Below are 25757 nucleotides of genomic sequence, written 5' to 3'. Positions count from 1 at the left end.
CCAGTGTAGGGGTTAGCCAGATAAGTGGCTCCTGAACCTGGCTGTGCATCAAAACTCCCTGGTGAGCTTTTTTTTTTTTTTTTAGAGACAGAGTTTCACTTTATCACCCTTGGTAGAGTGCTATGGCATCACAGTTCACAGCAACCTCCAACTCCTGGGTTTAGGCGATTCTCTTGCCTCAGCCTCCCAGGTAGCTGGGACTACAGGCGCCTGCCACAACGCCCAGCTATTTTTTTTATTGTTGTTGCAATTTGGCTGGGGCTGGGTTTGAACCCACCACTCTCGGTATATGGGGCCAGCACCCTACTCACTGAGCCACAGGCGCCGCCCTCCCTGGTGAGCTTTTAAAATCCAAATCAATCTCCTCCCTCTCCCAAATGGACTAATTAGGTCTAGGGAGAACCACATGTTTTTTAAGCTGCCCAAATAGTTCTGATCTTGGGGATCAGAGGACCTGCCTATTTCAAGATGACTATTTTTTTTTTTTTTTTCAGTTTTTGGCCGGGGCTGGTTTTGAACCTGCCATCTCAAGCATATAGGGCCAGCACCCTACCCCTCTGAGCCACAGGCGCTGCCCAAGAGATGACTATTTTTTAACAAATTGATGTTCGGAAACATTACTTTTGTGCTTAGAAACTTCCTTTAGTGCTGTTCTTTTAAATCCATCTGGGGACAGGAATTCATCCAACTGCTTTATGAAACAAATACCCTGATCTCCATCCTCCCAAAGCACTTTCTCCTATTTTCTTTTAGGGGACTCAGTTCTTTTGAAGCCTGCTCTATTGTTCCCTTTCCCTTTTCCATGCATCTAGCTGCCAAGTTCCAGCCCTATGATGTTTCTCTTCACCTGCCTCCCCTCTTTCCTGCGTTCCCAGCCTTGTTGAGATGTACTATGCATCTGCTTCCTTGTCTTCCCCACAGCCATCCATCCTGATAGAGGCTGCAAGGGCTTGAAGCCTGGACCGTGCTATGAGCCTCCTAATGGCTCTCCCATCTTGGGTCTCTCCCCTTGCCAAGCCATTCCACTATACTACCAGATTCATCTTCCTAACACTAAATAAAATCTCTCATTCACAAGCCTTGAGTAGTTTCCTACTGCCAACTGAGTTATGTAAACACTTCCCAGGGTAACATTTTAGACTCTCCACAATATTAATTCATTTGATAAATATTTACTGAATTCCTAGTATGGTTCTCAGGGGTCCTCGAACTTTTTAAACAAGGGGCCAGTTCGCTGTCCCTCAGATCGTTGGAGGGCCGGACTATAGTTTAAAAAAAAAACTATGAACAAATTCCTATGCACACTGCACATATCTTATTTCGAAGTAAAAAAACAAAATGGGAACAAATACAATCATACCGCCTCATGTGGTCCGTAGCCCGTAGTTTGAGGACCCCTGGGTACTAGTCTAAACTAGTGAATATAACAACGTAAAGAAGCTGGGCGTGGTGGGTTTTGCCTATAATTCTGTGCTTTGGAAGACAGAAGGATTGGTTGAAGGCAGGAGTTTGAGACCAGCCTGAGCAATATAGTGAAACCCTGTCTGTACAAAAAAAATTAGCAGGGCATGGTAGCATGTGCCTGTAGCTCCAGCTACTCTGAAGGCTAAGGTAGAAGGATCTCTTGAGTTCAAGGCTGCAGTAAGCTATAATTGTGCCACTATACTCCAGCCTGGGCAACAGAATATGACCTTGTTTCCAAAAAAAAAAAAAAAGGATGTAAAGACATGGTACATTCCAGTATAGAGACAGCCATACAAACAAATCATTATCGTGGGGAAGTGACATGAACAAAGGGCCCTCAGCTATCTAAGATGGTCTCTTAAACTATCTTTTTATCTTCTCCCAATTTTCCTTTCTGATCCAGCCAAATTGGACTAGACTTTGCCTCTTTATCATGTTCAGGGTTATTTTTATTTTCTTCCAGGCCACTATACCTCAGTTCACACCTTATATCCACTTTTATTTATTTATTTTGAGACAATTTCTGTCACCCTGGGTAGAGTGCCATGGCATCATAGCTCACAGCAACCTCAAACTCTTGGGCTGAAGTAATCCTCTTGCCTCAATTTTTCATTTTTAGTAGAGACAGGTGTCTTATTCTTTCAGGTTGGTCTTGAACTCCTGAGCTCAAGCGATCCACATGCCTTGGCCTCGCAGAGTGCTAGGATTACAGGCCACCATGCCTGGTCTTATATCCACTTTTTAAAATCCAATTTATCCTTTCCTGCCACCATCTCAAACATCACCTCTTCCAATGAAGAGGATTTAATCCTACCAACTAAAAGTGAGGGTATTTCTTTCTCATCTACTGACAATCTTTTTTAGTGGCATTTAACTCAAGCTAGTCATCTTCCTCCACTTATACTCCACAGAGGCAAGGACTGCCACAAGCATTTCCTTGTCCCCCAGAAGCATTCAACAAACAGTTGTTCTGTTTTTGGCAGCCTGGCATTTTTTCCTTCTCATTGGATAACCCAGAGCTATTAAAGCCTCTGATCAGGACCTGCTACAAAATTGGGTGGGTCCAGGGTGAAATAAAAATGCAGGGTTCCACGTTCAGAAATTATTCAGAATTTCAAGATAGTGGCAACAGAACACTAACCCAAGTGCAGGGCCCTGTGTGACTACATGGATTGGATGCTCTGTCCCTAGGATCAAAGGTTCTTTAGAAAGTGGCACCAAAGTGTTCCTTAGAAAGACAAATAATCCTGATTTCACATTATTAAAATACTTTATTGCATCACCTCAGAAACCCTTGACTGGCTAGGATTAAGGACCAGGGAGAAAAGGGAACAGTTGTAGCACTTTTAGGAAGCACCAGCGAGTCTTAATTTTTTTTTTTTTGAGACAGAGTCTCACTCTGTTTCATATGCTAGAATGCCATGGCATCATAGCTCATAGCAACCTCAAACTCCTAAGCTCAAGTGATCCTCCTGCCTCAGCCTCCCAAGTAGCTGGGACTATACACATGCCTGCCACTACCCATGGCTAATTTCTGTTTTTAGTAGAGCCTGAGTCTCCCTTTGCTTAAGCTGATCTCAAACTCCTGACTTCAAACAATCCTCCCGCCTCAGCCCCCCAGAGTGCTAGGATTACAGGCGTGAGCCACTGCCCTGGCCAAGTCTCAGGCTGACAACCTCGGATCAGTCTCTTTTGAGCCTCGGGAATGGCATCAGGAAAGGGCCAGTGAAGTAGAAGTTGAGGCGACAATTAAGCCTTTACTGTCTGCCGGTGGTAACCAGGCCTGCTTCTTCTGCCATCCAGAAGGGCTCTGACTTATATTAAAAAGAACACTATACCATGACCCTTGAGGACCAGGCCCAAATGAGGATGAAGAGGTTGTGTCCATACTGTATTTCACGGTGGGACACAAATGGCCTGAGTCTAATTCGCCGTTCAATACCTTGGATAACTAAGGTTTCTGCCTGAGGGCTTCAAGTATCTGAGACTCCCTCAACATCCTTGAGGCTAGAAATTCATTTCAATGGGAACCCATAAGGCAAAGCTAGGTCAGCATCATGAAGCAAGAGCTTGTCTTTAGACCTCTTTCTCCTCCCCGCCCGTATTTCTCCAAAGCTCTCACTAGGGATCTAACTCAGGAGGAGCAAATGAGGCAAAAATCATGGATCACATTCCTGGAGAGGGCAGAGAGCAAGAAGGTAGATAAGGAAAGATGTTATGCCTGGGGTCAAACCAGGACCTGTGCTGGGGAGAGTCAGCAGAGCCATTGCCCCAGAGAAGGCCACCTCAAGATCTGGGCTCCCAGCAAGGAGGGCAGGGCTTGACACTACTTGCCCCGAGATAGTCTTCAAAGGCTCCTGATATATAGTCAGGAGCTCCAATGTAATTGGAGGTTTCTTTCTTTCCTTTTTTTGGGGGGTGGTGGTGGTGTCACCCTTGGTAGAGTGCTGTAGTGTCATAGCTCACAGCAACCTCGAACTCCTGGGCTCAAGTGATTCTCTTGCCTCAGCCTCCCATGTAGCTGGGACTATCGGTGCCTGCCACAAGCTGGGCTATTTTTAGACCCCAGCTGGGGTCTCACTCCAACTCAGGCCCGTTTCAAACTCCTGAGCTCAAGCAATCCACCCTCCTTGGGCTCCCAGAGTGCTGGGATGAAGCTTTCTTAGTGAGGGTGCTCACTAGAGTTATCTCCCCCACCTCCCCTTCCCATTCTCCCTCTGAATCAGGCTCCTCGTGCTGGCATTGGGCATGGCAATTTATTAATGTACACCTAGGAGGAGTTGCATTGTTTCTGCACGTGGGTGGAAAAAACACCTTCAGGCTGGGTCCTTTCATCTCACCTCTGCCTTCATCTGTAAGACTGAGTTGGGCTGATAAGAGAGGTAGTGGGAAGATGTTCAGGCGCTGAGGTGGCAGGTCTTTTGGCTGGCTGGGGCAGAAGGAGGTCTGGTCTTTATCTGGTGGTGAAGCTGCAGCTGCTCCAATTCTCTTATTCAGGGTTCAGAATTCTCCGTCATGCCTAGCCCTGTCTTTTATCTTCAGAGATGAAGGCTTAACTGGCATAGTCCTACTAGTGACCTGAGGGCTTTGGACTCCTGGAAATCATGAGCCCTTCCCAGAAACATTATTCCTATCTGGAATAGTGTTCTGGATGGCAGTGCCAGTGAGGGACCCAGAGAAGTACCATTGGCAGGGCAACCAGGGTGTGTCCTGGGGTAGCACCAATTGCCTCGCAGAAGTCACGGTCCTCTAGCACTAGAGACCAGCTGGGTGGATACAGAGGCAAGGCTGTGCTTCAGTGCTGCTGATGGGAGATATTTACAAGACCCAGGATATCTACATGAGGAAATAAAACTTTCAGTTGATTCTGTGGACACTGGAGACACCGTGGGAAGAGACAAATCATTTCTTGCAAGAGGTAGTAAGGGAAATAATGGCAGAGATATAGTCTGGTTCTGGAGGGAAAAAGAAAGATTTTTCTTAGATTTCTCCTTTAAAATGGTCCCTAGACTATTAAAGCAATTAACTCATCATCACTATTGCTAAGGAATTAAAACGTGCTTAGGTGATTCATATCTATAGTCACCAGAAGCTCATTTAACCTAACAATATTCAGCTTCCTATAGCCTTACTGTCCTGGATATTTGATATGGATCATTTAGAGCTGCTAGTATGGCTAGCTGGAGATCATATATGATAGCGGTTAAGAAGCTGTGTGCCCTGGGACAAGTTACTTAACCTCTCTAAGTGTGGTTTTCCCATTTGGAAAAAGAGAATAACAAAGCCTTGAGGGCTGAGATGCAATGCTTTTAGTACACCAAAACCAAGTGTGTCTTGATCCAGTTCAGTCTGGGCTCATCGCCCTCAGCACAATATCATCATCATCATCACGACCATCGTCATCATCACTATCATTTTAACTATCATTTACTTGGTAAGATGCAAGATATCCCACTTTACTAAGCCACTGAATCATCCTTAAAATCCTACAAGATGGATTACTTATCCTTTAGAATTCAACTGTTATTTTTTTCTTTTTTGAGATAGAGTTTTACTTTGTCACCCTCTGAAGAGTGCCGTGGCACCATCATAGTTCACAGCAACCACAAACTCTTGGGCTCAAGCAATACTCTTTTCTCAGCCTTCCCAGTAGCTGGGACTGCAGGCACCCACCACAACGCCCAGCTGTTTTTAGAGATGGGGTCTCACTTTTGCTCAGGCTGGTCTCGAACTCGTGAGCTCAAGTGATCTGCCCACCTTGGCCTCCCAGAGTGCTATAATTATAGGCATGAGCCACTGCACCTGGCCCTAGAATTCATACAGTTCTGCACCCTGGCCTCTCTGATCAACCCACTGTGAAAGTGGGTCCAGAGGAAAAATAATGAGGTTATAGTGATGTAAACAGAAAAATGGAAGAATTCATCAGGGCTCCATTTCTCACGTGGGTCAAGACAGCCTTTAAGTTCATAGCAGAATGGTAGAGAAAGGAACATCTTATCAGGCTCGTTGTTCATAGAGCAACACTTGTATGAGGTTGGGCAAATCATTTAATGTCCTTAAAACCTTGATTTTCTTCATCTGCAAATTGGGAATAACGTAATGACATCTGCCTTGCCAACTTCACAGCATTCTGTGAGATATAGTTTGGAGTCTTGACATATGGAAGGTGTTAATGTTCTGACACTTACCGAGGAAACCCCTGATCCACAGCTGGCAGTGCCCTCAGACATTGCCAACTACAGCACGTGTGTAGTAGACATCTATAAATGAGATTCCACATGGTAAACTGCTTTTCAATATTAGAGCCAGGGAAAGACATCTCTCTTAGAGAACAACTTGATTTTTTTTTTTTTTTTTTTTTTTTGTAGAGACAGAGTCTCACTGTACCGCCCTCGGGTAGAGTGCCGTGGCATCACACGGCTCACAGCAACCTCTAACCCTTGGGCTTACGCGATTCTCTTGCCTCAGCCTCCCGAGCAGCTGGGACTACAGGCGCCCGCCACAACGCCCGGCTATTTTTTGGTTGCAGTTTGGTCGGGGCTGGGTTTGAACCCGCCACCCTCGGCATATGGGGCTGGCGCCCTACTCACTGAGCCACAGGCGCCACCCGAGAACAACTTGATTTATTTTTACTCATCTAGGAGAAAATACTGAAACCTCTGTTTACAGAATCCTGGAGATTCTCAGGGAGTCTGAACCCAAGTTGGCCTTTGCTCAAGAATGTCACAAAGAAGCATTTGATGTCAGAGATATTCACCAAGGTTCAACTAAGGGGGATGCTCTTCTTGCTCCCAGCTCATTACAACCCAAAGCTGATACTAAGTGTACACGGGGATATAGGATTCACTATGACCCAAAGAAGGTGAGTCCCAGTGTTTATAGGGATATGCCGGGAGCTTAAAGGGGAGAGAAACCAATAGGACTAATCCTAATTGTTGGGGAGCTCCCAGTCTGGGGGGAAGGGTCACAGCCCCTACCTTCAAGGAGATCCTGATAGTAGAGACACGATCCATGCCACTAGAGAGTCTCTTTTCTGATTTTCCAGACAAAAAAAGACCAAAACAAAACGCTAAATTTGGTCTTTTCTGCAGAAATTCAGAGCCAAATTCAATGGTCAAAACACTCTCTTCCTCTAATTATCTCTTCTTTTTCTTTGTGTGGCATTTGATCATTATTATTTGTAACAGTTCCACTGAAGATGAGTTTTCACTGTGATCTACATCAGCCTCCCTTTTTGTAATAACAGAAACAGATAGCAATAAATAAGTAGCCATCTTTACTTAAAATTCCAGTACCAACATATTATGAGCCTTGTGCTTAAGACAGTAAGGGTGAGGGGCAAAGGCAGTGGCTCACGCCTATAATCCTAGCACTCTGGGAGGCTGAGGTGGTAGATTTCTTGAGCTCAGAAGTTTGAGACCAGTCTGAGCTAGAGTGAGACACCATCTCTACAGAGAAATAGCCAGGCATTGTGGTGGGCGCCTGTAATCCCAGCTACTGGCGAAGCTGAGTTAAGAGAATCACTTGAGCCCAAGAGTTTGAGGTTGCTGTGAGCTAGGATGCTACAGCAATCTACAGAGGGTGACAAAGTGAGACTCTGTCTCCCAGAAAAAAAAAAAAGACAGTGAGGGTGGGGTGGAGCTCTCTAAGGTTCAGAGAGTTTCACCCCAAGAACAGACCCACAGATCAGGGCTGGCTATCACAGGCTTTTCTTGCCCAGGCCTGGATCTAAATGCAAGACAGTACTTATTACCCATACAAAAGATACCTGACCAAAATATGAATTCCCAGGGCCCCATCTCAGATCTCTAGTGCCCAAATTTCCAGGGGATGTGCCCTGAGAAAGCCTCAGCCACAATTCTTATCAGCAGGGAAGTTTGGGGAACATCGGTCCCAGTTCTTCTCAATGCATGGGGAGAAAAGTATGAGAATCAACTAAAGGAGCATGGAAAAGGCAGATTCCTGGGCCTCCCACCCAGGACCATCTGGATTGAAATTTCTGGGAATAGGCCCTAGAATGTGCATTTTTACACGCACCCAAGGGAATGCCCGTGGGCTGATGCTTCCTCACAGGCCCTCCTGACATGTGAACTACTGGTTACAAAGGGGCCAGAGCAGAGTATCTGGACACAGTCTGCCTTAGGTGACAGGGTGAGGGAGACAATTCAAACCTGTAACCTTTCTCTATAGGCAGCTGGGCAGCCCAGATTCCTCTGCCCCACACAATGCTATGTTGTAGAGTTCTCCTAAGTTCTTACGCACAATTTTTACTATGTCCTTGGTCTTTTCACATAGTGGAATCAAAGCTTCTCAAAGGTCTGTGGTTCCATATCTTCTCAGACCCCACTGTTCTGTTGCTCTGTCCCCTCAGTATACCCCATTACAGGGACAGCCTTTGGGGCAACTGACCTAGGCTTAGCCCAGGCTGGCACAACTTGAAGGGTATGAAAACCAACCTCTCATAGTTGGCATGGTTCTAATACTGGAACCTGTATATAGGACTCCCTCAATTTTAGCTATGAGTGGATGACAGGCAAAGTGAGCCTTGTGGTGGGGGCAGACCAGATGTATCAGAAATACACACAGCATGGGGGTCACTTTTTTTTTTTTTTGAGACAGGCTCACTATGTTGCCCTGGGTAGAATGCCGTGGCATCACAGCTCACAGCAACCTCAAATTCTTGGACTTAAGTGATTCTCTTGTCTCAGCCTCTCAAGTAGCTGGAACTATAGGTGCCCCCCACAATGCCCAGCTTGGGGGTCACGTTTTGAATGAGATGAGTCTTAATCACCCACTGACCTTTATGTCTTTATCAATCCATTCATCCTCTTGTCTACCCAGCATTCTAGGAAGATACCGCAAGTGCCTGCCAATGCACTAAATACATTAAGGGGCTATAGTCGGCCTACCTATTTCCTCTCCCATCCTTTTTGGCCAGAGGCCTGGCAGTAACTATATGCTTGCTGATCCTGAGTACTCGGGTCCTTCGCAGCACCTGTATGGCTTCTGCCAGGCCTCAGATCCAGGTGAGCTGGAGTGGCAACCACCAGCAGGTCATTCAGAGAAATATCACAGCTGTGAGGACTCTGCAAGAGGAGGAGGGAGGACACATCCAACTGCTTCTTTTCACCACAGCTGCGGCTGCCGGAGTAACACTCCTTGGGCAGGGCGGGGTTTTCTGGAAAGGCAAAAGCATGAGCATTATTCATGTGCACTGCTGGATTCAGCACAAATTCCTGGTGAAGGGCACCTCCCGCTAGGATCCCATGGCCTGGAAGTGGCTGAAGCTCTCTGAACCAGAATCAGCCACTGCTCCTTTCTTCCAAATAGCTCTTCTTCCCCATTGTTCATACTTAGCATCCGTACCTGCTACAGACTCAGCTGAGTGGGCCTCATCTGAAGGAGAACAAGGAGATGTTGAGTGAAAGTGGACTCATCCATAGCATTCTCTTTTTAGTTTTTTATCTTCTCAGTCAGACTAGAGACTCCCTTAGGGCATGAACTATGTCTCCACCATCAAACGGGGGTATCTTTGAGGGCAGAAGCTGCGTCCCCCCCTCCCAGACGAGGGGCTCCTCAAAGATTGGGACTGGTTCTGCTGCTTTGCCTCACCCCCTATACACTGACACTCACGCAGTTGGTGACTTGGCTTCAGCTTTGTGCTGTAGTGAGCTGGGAAGAAGGAGAACTTCCTCCTCATGTAAGCGTTGGTGAATAGTTCTGGCACGGAATATGGCTTCTTCATGTCATTCTTTAGTGAACACCAGCTTGGGTTCAGACTCCCAGAGAAGCTAAGGGGTTTTGTAGACAGAGAAGTTTTCGAGATTTTCTCCTGGATGAGCTGCGGAGAGAGCTGCTGTTGCTTGCATTTAAAGGAGACCATCCTGTCCATCTCTGGGCTGCTGCGCACAGAGCAGTAGCTAGCAGACATGGTCCAGGTTGACAAAGACACTGGGGAGGTTGAGATCTGGGAGGAGGATTCTAGGGAGGTTTCTACTGAGCTTAAGGGCTAGAAGAGAAGATAGTTCAAAATGAGATTGTGGAAAACAGGGCTCCTTCCCATCCTATTCTTGATTAAAACAGACCAGGAGCTGGGTTCATTAGCAGCAAGAAAGATGAGGTCAGGCTTGGCGCCCATACTCAGTGGTTACCATGCCGGCCACATACACTGGGCTGGATCAAACCCAGCCTGGGCCTGCTAAATAACAATGACAACCACAAAAACAACAAAAAAATAGCTGGGCATTGTGGCGGGCGCCTGTAGTCCCAGCTACTTGGGAAGCTGAGGCAAGAGAATCACTTGAGCCCAAGAGTTTGAGGTTGCTGTGAGCTGTGACGCCATAGCACTCTACCAAGGGCAACATAATGAGACTCTGCCTCAAAAAAAAAAGAATTCTTACAATTTAATAATAAAAAGGCAAACAATCCTATTTAAAAAAAAGAGGGGAACCAAAAACTTGAATAGACTCTCTACAAATAAAGGGGAAATACAAATTAAAACTACAATGAAATATCATAACATAACCATTAGAGTGGCTACAATTAAAAAGACATAACACCAAATGCTGACAAACAGATGGAGCAACTGGAACTCTCACACATTGCTAGTTCAAATGTACAATGCTATGATCACCTTGGATAAAGAGTTTGGAGTTTCTTATGAAGTTATACATAGATTTACCCTTTGAATCAGGAATTCTTCTCCTAGGTAGTTATTCAAGAGAAATGAAAATGTATGTCCATAAAAGATTTGTATAGGGATGTTCATAGGAGCTTTAATGACAATTAATTTAAGGTGAAAAAAAGTCAGAGAAGTCAGAATCAAGATAGTAGATACTTTGGAGAGAATAGGGATATAGACTACCTGGGAAAGGACAGAGGGAATTTTTGGAGATGTCAAAATGTTCTATATTATGGCAGGTGTATGGGTAACATGGGTATACTTATTTGTCAGATATGTACAGTTAAGGTTTAAGCATTCCAATGCATGTAATTTTTGTTTTTTGAGACAGGGTCTCACTCTACTGCCCAGACTAAAGTGCAGTGGTGTCATCACATCTCACTGCAACCTCAAACTCCTAGGCTCAAGTGATCTTCCTGCCTTAGTCTCCCTAGTAGCCGGGACTACAGGTGCACACCACCACACCTGGCTAATTTTTCTATTTTCAGTAGAGGTGGGGTCTTGCTCTTGCTTAGGTCGGTCTCAAACTCCTGGCCTCAAGCAGTCCTCCTGCCTCATCCTCCCAAAGTTCTAGGATTACAGGCGTGAGCCACTGTACCAGGCAATGCATGGAAATTTAATATTAAGGGAAAACATAGAGCTCAGCAAGACAAAAAAAAAAAAAAAAGGATATAGAATGAGCTATATAACCTAATCACATTTAAATAAAAAATATTTTTTTTGAGGTAGAGTCTTACTTTTTTTTTCACAAGTCTACTTTTTTTTTTTTTTTTTTGAGACAGAGTTTCATTGTGTCGCCCTCGGTAGAGGTTGCAGTGAGCATCACAGCTCACAGCAACATCCAACTCTTGGGCTTAAGTGATTCTCTTGTCTCAGCCTCCCAAGTAACTGGAACTACAAGCACCCACCACAACGCCCAGCTATTTTTTTGTTGTAGTTGTCATTGTTGTTTAGCTGGCCCAGACAGGATTCAAACCTGCCAGCCTCGGTATAGTGCCATGGCATCATAGCTCACAGCAACCTCCAACTCTTGGGCTCAAGTGATTCTCTTGCCTCAGCCTCCCACATAGCTGGGAGTACAGGCTCTTGCCACAATACCTGGCTAGTTTTAGAGACAAGGTCTCGCTCTTGCTCAGGCTGTTCTGGAACCTATAAGCTACAGCAATCCACCCACCTTGGCCTCCCAGCATGCTAGGATTACAGGCTTGAGCCACTACACCCAGCTAAATAAATTTTAAATGCATGCATTAAAATCTCTACTTTGCAAAGAAACATACAAACAAAAGATGGACAGAGCAGGAGAATGGAAGGTGAGCATGAAGATAAGAAGGGAAAATAAATAAAACAGGCAAAGACCTTAACTGAACCAACTACAACCAAGCATACAGAACCAGAGTTTGATTAATCAACTCCCTGCATGTGAAATCCAAAAAAAGGAACAAAAGTAGCAATATGTTGCTGCCATAATTGTTTTCAAAATATCTTTAGAGTTATCTGGGCATTGTGGCGGATGCCTGTAGTCTCAGCTACTTGGGATGCTGAGGCAAGAGAATCACTTAAGGCCAAGAATTGGAGGTTGCTGTGAGCTGTGATGCCAAGGCACTCTACTGAGGGTGACATACTGAGACTCTGTTTCAAAAAATAATATCTTCAGAGTTAAGTAATACTGCTTTGATTATTTTAGGTTAATGAAAATATAACAAGGGCAGTCTAAAAAAGTAGCAGTAATGTTAAAATAATAGCTGATGTTTACTGACTGCTGTGTGTCAGACACATGTTCATAGGTTCTTTCATCTAATCCTCATGGTAACCCATTGGCAGGCACATTTATTTATTTATTTTCAAGACAGAGTATAAGCATGAACTACTGAGCTGAGTAGTAGTACCTACTACTGAGTAGGTACTATTATTAAAAACCCATTATTATTATTACTTTTTTTTCCTGAGACGGAGTCTCACTTTGTCACCCTTGGTAGAGTACTGTGGTGTCATAGCTCACTGCAACCTCTAAGTCTTAGGCTTAAGCAATTCTCTTGCCTCAGCCTCCCAAGAGCTGGGACTACAGGTACCTGCCACAAAGCCTGGCTATTTTTTTGTTGCAGTTGTCGTTGTTTAGCAGTCCTGGGCCAGTTTTGAACTACCAGCCCCAGAGCATGTGGCCATTGTCCTAACCACTGAGCTGCAGGTGCCTAGCCTAAAAACCTATTCTTCAGATGAGGAAACTGAGGTTTGATGAAAGTTTTATATATATATATATATATATATTTTTTTTTTTTTTTCTTTTGCAGTTTATGGCCGGGGCTGGGTTTGAACCCGCCACCTCTGGCATATGGGGCCAGTGCCCTACTCTTTGACCCATAGGCGCCACCCTGAAAGTTATATATATTATTAAAAGGAGACTCCAGGATCCAGTTGGAGGTAGCCAGATCCCCAAAGCATATTCACTATTTTTAAATTCTGGTAAAAAACACATAAGATAAAATTTACCATATTCATCATTTTTAAGCCTACAGTACAGTAGTGTTAACTGTATGCACGTTTGGTGTGCAACAGATCTCTAGGACTTCTGCATCTTGTGAGTGTGAAACTCTATACCCATTAAACAGCTCCCCTTCCCTCCTTTATCCCACCCCTGGCAATCACCAGTCTACTTTTTTTTCGAGACAGAGTTTTACTATGTCACCCTCGGTATAGTGTCATGGCATCAGTTCAAAGCAACCTCCAACTCTTGGGCTTAAGTGATTCTCTAACCCTCAGCCTCCCAAGTAGCTGAGACTACAGGTACCTGCCACAACGCCCAGCTATTTTTTTGTTGTAGTTGTCATTGTTGTTTAGCTGGCCCAGAAAGGATTCAAACCCGCCAGCCTGAGTGTATGTAGCCAGAACCCTACCCACTGAGCTACGGGTTCTGCCTCTTGTTTTTTTGTTGTTGTTTTTTTTTGAGACAGGGTCTCCCTATGTCGCTCTCACAGTAGAGTGCTGTGACATCACAGCTCACAGCAACCTCCAACTCTTGGGCTTAAGTGATTCTCTTTTCTCAGCCTCCCAAGTAGCTGGGCCTAAAGGCGCCTGCCACAATACCCAGCTATTTTTGGTTGCAATTGTCATTATTGTTTAGCAGGCCCAGGCTGTACTCGAACCTGCCAGCCTCAGTGTATGTGGCCGGCACCCTACTCACTGAGCTACAGGCACCAAGCCACCAGTCGACTTTCTAAGAGTCTGACTACTCTAGATACCCCCTATAAGTGGACTCATAACAGTATTTGTCTTTTTGTGACTGGTTTATTTCACTTAGCATAAATGTCCTCAAGGTTCATTTCTGTTGTAGCATTTGACAGAATTTCCTTCTTTTTTTAAGGCCGAACACTGTCCCATTGTATGTATATACCATTTTTTTTTTTTTGAGACAGAGTAGCACTATTTCGCCTTCGGTAGAGTGCCGTAGTGTCACAGCTCACAGCAACCTCCAATTCTTGGGCTTAAGTGATTCTCTTGCCTGAGCCTCCCAAGTAGCTGGGACTATAGGCGCCCGCCACAACACCCAGCTATTTTTTTTGTTGTAGTTGTTATTGCTGTTTGGCAGGCCTGGGCTGGGTTCGACCCCACCAGCCCTGGTGTATGTGGCCAGAGCTCTAGCTGATGAGCTACAGGCATCAAGCCTATTCATTCATCTCTTGATGGACATTTAGGTTGCTTCCACTTCTTGGTTATTATGAATAATGCTGCAATCAACATGGGTGTGAAAATACCTCCTCAGGATTATATTTTCAGTTATTTGGATATATACCCAGAAGGGGGACTGCTAAATCGCATGGCAATTCTACTTTTAGTTTTTTGAAGAACCTTCACATTGTTTTCCATGGAGGCTGCACCATTTTACATTCTCACCACAGTGCACAAAGGTTCCAATTTCTTCACATCTTCGCCAAGGCTTGTTTTCTGTTGTTTTGTTTTGAGACCAAGTCTCACTCAAATCTGTTGATGTGCAACAGATCTCTAGGACTTCTGCATCTTGTGAGCATGAAACTCTATACCCATTCACTGATGTATAGACATCATCCGCTGGGCATTGTGGCAGATGCCTGTAATCCCAGCTACTTGGGAGGGTGAGGCAAGAAAATCACTATGATGCCATGGGTGCCGTGGCATCATAGCTCACAGCAACCTCAAACTCTTGAACTCAGGTGATCATCTTGTCTCAGCCTCTCAAGTAGCTGGTACTACAGGTGCCCACCACAATACCAGGCTATTTTTAGATATGGGGTCTCACTCTTGCTCAGGCTCGTCTCGAATTCCTGAGCTCAAACAATCCACCCGCCTTAGCCTCCCAAAGTGCTAGGATTTATGGCGTGAGCCACTTCGCCCGGCTGTAACATAAGTGATAATTTGTTTTTGTATTTGTTTTTTTTGAGACAGAGTCTCACTACGTAGCCCTGGGTAGAGTGCTGTGGCGTCACAGCTCACAGCAACCTCAAACTCTTCAGCTTAAGCGATTCTCTTGCCTCAGCCTCCCAAGTAGCTGGGACTACAGGTACCTGCCACAACGCCCAGCTATTTTTGATTGCAGTTGTCATTGTTGTTTAGCAGACCCAGACTGGACTCAAACCCACTAGCCTTGGTGCATGTGGCCAGTGCCATAACCACTGTGCTACGGGCACTGAGCCAAGTGATAACTTTCAAAGAACAGAATAGGATAAGGCACAGGATGGAAAATATTAAATGAGTCACAGAATGTAGCATTGTTTTAGAAACTTTTTTCTAGTTGTATATGCAATGGATTATAAAATAAAGTGGATACCTTACCGTGAGCTATGGTTAAGATTTTTTAAACATATCACACCATTCTCTACTGTACTTGATTTCCCAGTAGTTACAGTAGGGCCATCACATGGCCCGCAGTGAGCCTCAGTGTGAGGAACACAAAGGGACGTGTGCTAAAGCAGTTAGTACCACATCCATGTGCCAACTTTGTTTTTATAACAATAGAAAAATCAGGCCAGGTGCAGTGGCTCATACCTGTAATCCTAGCACTCTGGGAGGCCGAGGTGGGTGGATTGCCCTGAGCTCACAGGTTCAAGACCAGCGTGAGCAAGAGCAAGACCCCATCTTTAAAAAAATAGCTGGGTGTTGTGGTGGGTGCCTATAATCCCAGCTACTTGGAAGGCTAAGGCAAAAGAATTGGTTGAGACCAAGAGTTTGAAATTGCTGTGAGCTCACAGCACTCTACCAAGGGTGACAAAATCAGACTGTCTCAAAAAAAAAAAAAAATCAACTGTCACCTTAAATTAATATTTTTTATTTGAATTTTGCATCATCTGTTTTGTTTTGGTTCTGTAGTTAAATAAGAGCTCTAAGTATAAAGCTATTTTATGCTTATATATACTTATAAAAATGAGTTAGGTTTACCATGAGGGTCTGAGAGAGTTTTCTTTCCTTCAATGATGTCTATACATCCATGAAGTTTGAAAAATGCTATTTAAGACCAGGCACGGTAGCTCACGCCTATAATTCCAGCACTCTGGGAGGCTGAGGCAGGTGGATTGCCTGAGCTCATGGGTTCAAGACCAGCACGAGCAAGAGCAAGACCCTGTCTCTAAAAATAGCCAGACGTTGTGGGCACCTGTAATCCCAGCTACTTGGGAGACTAAGGCAAGAGAATCACTTGAGCCCAAGAGTTTGAGGTTGCTGTAAGATATGACTCCATGGCACTCTACCGAGGGCAACAAATGAGACTCTATCTCAAAAAAGAAAGGAAGGAAGGAAGGAAGGAAGGAAGGAAGGGATTTAAGAGATATACTGAGTTTAAAGGTATACCCCAAAATTCATGTCCACTGGAACCTCTCAGGATGTGATCATATTTGCAAAGTGGGGGGGTCTTTGCAGGTAGGATTAAAGTTAAGATGAGGTCCTACTGCATTAGAGTAGTCCCTAAATCCATTGACTGATAGACTTATAAGAAGTCTACATGAGGATACTCAGGGGAGAAACCCAGGGAAGAAGGCCATGCATCAGCAGAGGCAGAGGTTGGAATTATGCTGCCACAAAGCAAGCAATGCCAAGGATTGCCATCAACCACCAAAATCTAGCAAGAAGCAAAGAAGGATCCTCCCAAGCTTTCAGATGGAGCATGGCCCTGGACACCTTGATTTCAGTCTTCCAGCTTCTAGAACTATGAGAGAATTAATTGTGTTGTTGTAAGCCACCAGGTTTGTGACTATTTGCAGCCCTAGGAAACTACCACGGGGTGGCAACCTGCCTTAGAAGAGGGGGTGATTAAGAGGGTCTTTCTGTTATAAAAGCCATCCCAAGCCTATCTTCCCAGCAGACATGCCACTCCAAAACATGGGCTTCTCATGTTGAGAAATGGAGGCCTGGGAAGGCTCACTGGCTTCCTGAAGGGGCCTAGCCAGTCAGGAGTAAAAAAGGGACCAGAAAACAAGACTCCCAGACTGGGCCTCTGCTTACCATGGTGTTGGTGAATATGTTCACCGCAGAGGCAGACTTGACCTCCTTGATTCTGGTGTTGGGTTTAATCGAATTCCTCAGGTCAGGGACAGAACTGGAGTGCCTCACAGATGTAGGCTTTGGGGAAAGAGAAACAGCCTCCATCTTGGGGGCCTCCTGCTTGCAGCTGCGGTCTGTTTCATTTTGCGTTTTGTCTCGGACACTCAAGGGCAAGTCAGGTGTGCAGGACATCAGTGTCAATGGCCGGAAGTACTGGAAAGGAGAGCAAACACACAGCCCATGGGAGCCCAGCTCTGTCCACTTCCAGGGTAGTCTGCATCCAGAGTTAGATGCAGGTGAGGAGAAGAAAGGCAGTTGATATCAAAGCCTGGACTCTTAAAGTTCTAGGACCCCTAGCGGGCTTCAGGGGAGCTTTGAGCCCCTTGAAAGTGCATTTTAAAAATTGTGCATTGTGTACTTTATGGCAAGAGATTCCATAGCTTTTATCAGAGTCTCAAAGGGTCTGTGACTGTAATGAAGTCAAATGAAAAAAAAGAAAACAAAAAAACAAACCCTGCTCTGATCCTGTCTTTTCAGGTGTGCCTTTGTAAAGGAGAAGGATGGACAAGTCAACCCAATCTTTCCACTGAGCTAGACGAGAGTACTGGGCAGAGATCGGGAAGCCAGACTTAGATCACAGACCAAGTGAACTGCTGACCCACAGCTTTGGCTGTCCCTCATTTTGCACAGATAGCAGGTTGGAAGGACCTGCTGCCATGGTCAGCCATCCCATGTGATGTTCAGAGAACTCCTAGAAGCTCTTCCCAGTGGCCTGCTCTTTTGGTTGTGCTCCTGGCCTGCTGGAGGGGAGGGCTCCAACCCAAGCAGGAGCCAAAGACCACTCCTGCATGCAGTCCTGGAGCCTGCTCTCTTCGTGGGGTTCATGCCCAGCCTCCTAGCACGGCCTGCCTAGCTGCTTTTATTCCTACTGGAGGAGGCAAGTAGGCAGACCAGTGACAGTTCCCTACTATCTAGATGCAGGGATCCTCCAAAGACAATGGCACATGTGCCTTTGGGGCTCCCCTCCTGCTGCCCACGCGTCTGCATAGCCCTTCAGTGTGTCTGGGCTCCAAGCAGTGGTCTCCTCAGGAATCCACCGCGGATTGGTCCCAGCTGGGGAAGGGTGCTAGGTACGTGTGCTCCCCTCCCGTCCGGGTTTACTTGTTTGAAGGTGACACGGGTGGCAGCCTTGTGTTTCTGTTGTTTCTGTTGCCAGCTCCTCGCATTCTTGCGCTTGGCCTGCTCGCCTACTGATTCGCCCTGCATCTCTACCTTCTTCTCCTTGGTTTGGAAAGATTTTTTCTCCTGTTTTAGTCTCAGCTCCTGGATCAGTTTCCTGTCCACAGAGGAACAAGTAAGTGTCACGAGGTCAGGGACAGGCTGTACAGGTAGGCATTCTCCCTGAGGGATGGGCCAGCCTGGGCGAAGTGGTGGAATGCACCAAGCTCCCTTCTAGTCTGTGCAAGTGATTGAAGGCCAAAGAGTAGGGTATGGGGGGAAGAGTCATCCCTCCAAGAAAACTGTCACCAGTCTGGGTCACAGCATCCAAAGAGAGATGCTACCTCCTCCTCCACCATACCCTTTCTCCCCGCCATCAACTTCCCAACAGGCCAGTTCCCAACCATGGCAAGTGCTGGGAAGAGGGTCTGCAAAGGAAGCTAAGCTAGGGGTTCCATGTTGGGCCACTTCATATGCTGGGCCTCTCTGGCCAATGGGTCCTAAGAGTGACATATATAGTGGAAATAATTCGGTCTCATGAGTCAGGAGACAGGAGTGGTTCTAGTCCCTCCTCTGTCATAATCTTTCTATGTGACCCCCTCTCTGCTTTGACCTCCCATTCCATAAAGTGAGTTGGGGAGCGGGGACTGAACTCTATGGGATGAATCCCAACTCTTAGATTTTATGCCTGTGTTGAATCCACAGGGCAGCTCTGAGGCGGGGGGCATCCTGGAGGGAGTTTCTAGAAATAGCTACCTTTCTTTAGCCCACACTAGGGAATCTTCCAATTCCTGGTCCTTGTGAGACCAGAGCAAATGCTCCTCTGGCAGCTTCCAGGTTAGGGACCGCAGTTCTGAGACTATCCCCCAAACACCCCACCCAGCTCGTCCCAGAGCCCTTCCTACCGGGCATACACCTCCCGGGCCCTAGACGCAGCGGTATTCTGGAAGACAGAGCTGTTGTCTTGAAAAAACTTCTCATACTTCTCTGAGTTCAGACTGGGATAGATCAGTCGGAACCCTCCACAGTTTTCTTTCTCATACTTCTCAGTTTTTTGTAACCATGTGGCCTGGTAACCCCTGGTTTCCTCAATCCTGTTGGGAAGCAGAACACAGGGCTGCAGTTCAGTTTTCTTGGGACAAAGCCTGGGCCACAGGCTTTGTTCCTTCTAGGGCTAATGGAGTCCTTGCGCATAATAGGAATCAATCAGTATTTCCTAAGTAAATGCATGAACATTTCCCTAAAAAGAGACCTGGGACAGCTGTTGTCATAATGTAGGAAGAGCTGATTAGAACAGGTTTTTTTTCTGTTTTTTTTTTTTCTGACAGCACACCAAATTCTCTCCTGTTATAAGTAAAACCTGTTTTCCCCTCAGCTCAGTTCTGCCCAGGCAGACTGTCACCACCTTCCCATCCACAGCCCTGATCACCCTCTCTGGAGAATGGCAGCTTGTGTTTTGCTAAATTTGAGGGCTTCTTGGATGAGCTTGATGAGTCTTTACGAGCTGTCATGATCTCATTCTTCCTCACAGCCCCCCAGGGAGGTGGAGGTCAGGTTGGGAGGAATGATAGGCCTCCTTTTACAGCAAAGAAACCAAGAGCCACTCAAATATCCAGGGCCCAATAAAGGAGAAGACTGGTTCAGAGGAGGCCCTTACCCTGATGGGCGCTCCCCCATATGGGAGCTGCTTCCTTCGCAAGAGGAATTTAGAAATGGCATTGCACAGTGGAAGGGATCCTGGAATCCCCGGCCACAAATCCAGGCCTTGAGCTCTGGATCCAGACCTGTCACTTACCAGTGAGGTGACCTTGTGCAAGTCCGTTCTGTTTCTGGAGTCTTGGTATCTTGCCTTCAAGAACAGGACCACACACCACCCCATCCTCCCGCCCTCCCTGCTCCTTATAGGGAAGACAGTACAGGTGACAGTGCCTGAGAAACACAGTATTATCCAAACAAACGTAGACGTTATTTATGGTACCAGTTCCAGAAACTCAGACCTGAAGGATGAGGCTGGCTGTGCTCTGGAGAGGGTGCTAGAAGAGAGCAGGGGGCTGTATTGGGACCATAAAAGAACAAAGATATTTCCTCCACCAGGCTCAGAGTCTCTGACACTAGGACCACCCCACAAAGTGAAGATTCTAGTTCCACGGTAAACAATGCTGAGCAGAAGCAGGAGACATCAGCACCTGGCAGCACTGGAGCATGGGGTAAGGAGCAAATCCTTCTCTTCAGTAAAAAGAAAGGAATGGCTTTATTTTTTTAGATCAATAGATCAATAATTCTTTTCTTGTTTTTTGGACACAGTGTCTTGCTCCATCACCCAGGCTGGAGTACAGTAGCAAAATTATAGTTCACTGCAGTCTCCAACTCCTGAGCTCAAGCTTCTTCCTGCCTAAGCCTCCTAAATAGCTGTGATTACAGGTGCACATCACCATATCCCACTACTTTTTTTTTTTTTGCAGTTTTTTGGCCAGGGCTGGGTTTGAACCCACCACCTCCAGCATATGGGACCAGCACCCTACTCCTCTGAGCCATAGGCACCGCCCCTACTTTTTTTTTTTTTTTGAGGGGCCTTGCAGTGTTGCTCAGGCTGGTCTTGAACTCCTGGGTTCAATCAATCCTCCCACTTCAGCCTCCCAAAGTGCTGGAATTACAGACGTGAGCCACTGTGCCTGGCCTGGGTTATTCCTAAATCTTCATATGATATTAATCAATACATACATAATTATATGTCTGAAAATTAACCTCTTATTTCTAGGAATGAAGGAATACTCAAAGTAAAACTGTTCAAACTGCTACATTCTGCAAATAGAAACCCATTTTCCAAACAGAATTATCATTTGTTAGAAATGATCTCCCTCTCCCAACTCCGGACAAGATTCTTAATAACGTCTAATGTAAATAATCATGCCAGACACTATGCTGAAATGTAGAATATGCATTATCTCATTTAATTCCCCACATAATCTTATATATCATTAGCTCCATTACACAGAAAGATCACTGAGACAGAAGTGGCAGAAAGAGCACATAACTGGTAGGCAGTTGAGTCATAACTTGGACAGGCCAATCTTGTTGGGGTAGGGAAGTCAGAGAACCAGGGCCTTGGGAAGCTAATGTACCTGCTTTCCCGAGAACGACACTGCTGCAGAAACCGCCCTCGTTGTTTCTCTTTCTCCAAGACTTTCTTTTTGTCACAGTTTCTCAGGTTGATCAGAACCAAGGTGTCATATAGCAGGTTGTCCTTCACCTCTTTATCTAACCGGGAGTCAGTGGAGAAGCTTGGAGAGTGGTTGACCTGTGAGGGCAAGATGGTGGCTGGAGACAGGGCTGTCCAGCATGAAAGCAGGCAGTGAGCCCAAGATGCTGCCTCCCGGCTGCTGCTGAAGCCCACCTCAGGGCCCTGGCTACCAAGATGAGTGGAAGGGAGAGGAGGGAGCATCTGGACTGGTGCCAGAGTGAAAAAAAGAGGAAGCGGAATTCCCTCCAGTTAAACCAGCTTTTATCTCAGCCCTTTCTTCTTCGGAAGCATCAGAGGTTGGCCTCTCTTTGGTGTGTGTGTTCTGCTCCATCTCGGAGAACGAGTGTTCTCTCACGTGCATTGAGCATTCAACAGGGCAGGATGGAAAGGGCAGGCTGGGAGGCGGGGAGGAGAGAGGAGTGATACATTCCCGTTATAATTTGGACCAGGACAGGCCAGTCTTATTGAGATCGGGGAAGTCAGAGAACATGGTCCCTGGGGTCCACTACACCTGATCTCCCAAGAGGACCAACACTGGTGGGGGAACAGGGACCACCTGGGGTGGAGGGGAGACAGGTGGGAGGAGGGTGAGGACTCACTTCTGTCCACGGAAAAGTCTGTATTATTCAGAGGCACTAGGTGACAATTCGTAAGTTTCTAGCTCACTCCTTCCTTCATTCTTTCTTTCTTTTTGAGACAGTGTCTCACTCTGTTTCCCTGGCTAGAGTGCAGTGGCCTCATTATGGCTCACTGCAACCTCAAACTCCTGGGCTGAAGCCATCTTCCTGCCTCAGCCTCCTGAGTAGGTGGGACTACCTACAGGCATGCTCCACCATGCCTAACTAATTTTTAAATTTTTATATTTTTGGTAGAGACAGGGTCTCACTACATTGCTCAAACTGGTCTTGAAATCCTGGCCTCAAGCTATTCTCCTACCTCAGCCTCCCAAAGTGCTAGGGTTATAGGCATGAGCCACCGTGCTCAGCCTCTCTAGCAGTTTTCAAAGGCTCGCTCCTAGTGGCTCCTAGCAGACCTCCTTCTGCTCTCGGGGTGAGAGCTCCAGACTGCCTTACCCTCTTTCCATTTTACCTCAGAATAAGTGCCAGGCGGGGGGAAGGGTGAAGCACAGGAGCCTGATCTCTGAAGTCTGTGTCATAGGTACCCTTGCACCCTTGCGCTCTGAAAGGCGGCTTGAGAGGGTTCCTGAGGGCAAGTCCAATCAGAAAGAGAAGCAGCCACCTGGAATACTTCCCTTCCTCCTCCCACCACCTCATGGGTCTGGGGGAGGCAGGAAACTTACTGAGTGCCTCCCCCTCCTATTTCTGAGGCAACAGACACGGTCCCCTCCCTATTGGTACTCAGAACCAAGTCATCCAAGCCCCTGAGAACCAGGCACAGCAGCTCCTGTCTGATACTGAACATTGTTAACCTACCTTTGACGAAGAATATCCCCTTTCTGGGAGACAACTCTGTCACAAAAGACAGAGCTATCTTTAGAATCGCCCTGTGCACTGAGATCAGTGTTTCCAAGACTGGGTGGAAGGGGAGAGGAGGGAGCATCTGGACTGCCTCAGGAAGGCGCAGGAATTCTGTAATTCCCAGCTGTCTACTCCCCTCTGGTGGCCACTTCTCAGCTGGGCGTGAAGCCCCAGGCAGCAGGCAACAGGCAACAGGAGGAAGTAACCCAGGAAGTTGAGTAAAACAATCTAGGTGAGCCTGGAAGAGTCCCTGAAGCTGACTGATTCTCATAATGGGGTCAGTTTTCCTGCCTCCCCCAAACTTCCCTACCTCTAGCAGCCAAGGTTTGAGTTTTCGGTCCAGCAGAATGTCAAAGCCCAGGATTTCAAAGCAGGCGCTGTTGACTGTGTGGTTGGGGAAACAGGTGTGGTAGTTGTGCTTGATGGTGGGCTGGGCTGAGATGATCGTCTTGACAATGACATCCTCGATGTCCCTCCATATCTGCTTCACGTCGTAGCTGTGCTTCTCCATGTATACGTTGAAGGTAGAGAGCTTCCTGGAAGGGGACCATAGGCCGTGAGGCAGGGCAGCAGCCTCTGGTCATCCGAGGCTAAAAACCAGAAACTGCTGGAGAAGATACAGCTCCAGAGCCAGTGGGGTGAGTGCCCAGGTGCCAGGGGACACTAGGGCTGTGTCAGGGGGAGAGGAGGCCTTCAGGAGTCACAAGGCCATGCTGCCCAAGCCTCCAGAGCTCTGGGATGGACGCAGATATAGTCTCATAGGAAGGATATGACCTGCACATTTTCACTATGACCTAGAAAACACCTGTGGGCAGGGGAAGGGTTGAGTATCACAGGTGGAAATAAACCACCCTAAGCCAGGTGCAGCGGCTCACGCCTGTAATCCCAGGACTCTGGGAGGCCGAGGCGGGCAGATCACCTGAGCTCACGAGTTTGAGACCACCTCAAGCAAGAGTGATACCTGGTCCCTAAAAAAAAAAAAACTAGCCAGTCAATGTGGCAGGTGCCTGTTGTCCCAGCTACTCAGGAGACTGAGTCAAGAGGATCACTTGAGCCCAGGATCCTGATATTGCTGTGAGCTATGTATACCATATCATTCTACCAAGAGTGACAAAATGAGACTGTCTCAAAAAAAAAAAAAGGAGAAAGAAAGAAACCACCCTATATCACGGGTTTTGCTTTGGTGGCAATGGTTTCTCAGCCTTTAGTGTATATCAGAAACATGTGGAGAGCCTTTTGAACATACTGACACCCAGGTCCCACCTCATCCATCGGAGGGGATCCTGGGGACACTGAAGACACAGAAATCTTGCTTAAAGGCTGTATATGAGAAAAAGGCAGTCTCAAGGCATTTCCACAGATAGGGTTACCAAATGTCCCAAGGAAACTGGACTATCCCAATTTTAGAACTGAAAGTCCCACATTCTAGGAAACCCCTCAGTTGCAGACAAAAGAAAAGTCACCCTATCACAGGGGCAATCAGAGGAGGTGCTCATGAGGAATATCTGAACAGATGCTCTAGTCAGCTCTGACCTGGGCGGCACAGACAGAGGAATAATCTGACAGATCCCAGCGGCCATGGTGGGGATGGGCACTCACTTCCCCACCCTTCCCACACACACACGTGCACAGAGAGCTGAAGTCAGAGCAGAAATACGAAAGCAGAGAGGAAGTTTGGAAAGCTCACTGGGCCCAAGCGAAAGGAGTCAAAGAAGATGAAGCAGAGTCAGCCAGTCAATGAGCATTTGCTCAAGGCCTGCTGTGCATGCAGTTTCATGCAAGGAGGGGACACCTAGAAACTGCCACCTGTCATGAGAAGCCTAAGGACCATTTGGGGAGTCAACATACATATGAAACAACTACAAAAGCAGGTATATAAAGACAGACAACAAAGGCCACTCAACATAGAGGCCACCTCCGCTACCTGCCATTGTCAGGGAATGGGGTATTGCACATAAGTGGATTTTCCAGGTCATTCGAAGCTGATCCTTTAAAGTGGAAAAAAATGTATCTCATTTTTCTAATTGAGAAATAATTTTTCCTAAAATAGATGATATACTTCCCTGACCTCTTATAATAGATGTTACAAAACATAACATAACCTTTTCCCGATGACTCAGGACCCATTGCAATGAATATGTGTTATTGCATAATTCATAATGCCTAGCAGTTAGTCAACTCAATTCAACATATGCCATGTTCTGGGCACACTGAAAGATAAAAATGGCCTGGTGTCTTCCCCAGAGTCCCACCAAGTATTCTGTTTTTCTCTCTTCCCTTTCATTATGACCAGAGCACTACTCCTATGAGTTTACACCCCAGGAGGGGATTGACTGAGAGGGCACTTGGCCTCTGCCGCCGACTTTGGGGCAGATGAGACAGTCAGGATGAGAAGCAGATTGTCTCAAAAGATGGGGAAGGTGAAAGGAAAAAAGGAGAAGAAGAAGAAAAGAAGAACTTTTCCCGGTAGTATGAGAAGCACCCTGAAGGTCAGGGCACTGTTCTGACCCTCGGGGAGCTAAGTACAACTGGGCACTCAAGACAAACATGCCACACAGAGCAAAGAACAATTATGGGCTGTGGCTGATGGCGGTGGAAGTTCAGAGAGAGAAGTTACTGAGGGTGGTTAGACTCAGCCACCACGGGCTTGTCCTTAGAGGTGAAACCCAGC

General features: G+C 46.5%; 1 protein-coding gene across 1 annotated transcript in view; it reads right to left on the bottom strand.

Annotated features, from left to right (window-relative positions):
- Positions 1–4274: 4274 nt before the first annotated feature.
- TTLL6 (tubulin tyrosine ligase like 6) overlaps positions 4275–25757 on the bottom strand; it is a 40975-nt gene continuing 19492 nt past the window's right edge. Inside the window, 8 exon segments of the mRNA XM_053570122.1 lie at positions 4275–4919; positions 8874–9142; positions 9598–9973; positions 17111–17362; positions 18311–18485; positions 19273–19461; positions 21490–21665; positions 23397–23622. Coding sequence (XP_053426097.1) covers positions 8874–9142; positions 9598–9973; positions 17111–17362; positions 18311–18485; positions 19273–19461; positions 21490–21665; positions 23397–23622 — 1663 coding nt within the window. The 3' untranslated portion in view covers positions 4275–4919.

Source organism: Nycticebus coucang, chromosome 18 (genome assembly GCF_027406575.1).
Source record: "Nycticebus coucang isolate mNycCou1 chromosome 18, mNycCou1.pri, whole genome shotgun sequence".
Taxonomy (NCBI): Eukaryota; Metazoa; Chordata; class Mammalia; order Primates; family Lorisidae; genus Nycticebus; species Nycticebus coucang.
Note: the sequence above shows the minus strand (reverse complement) of the source record. Positions and strands in the feature narration are given on the sequence as shown.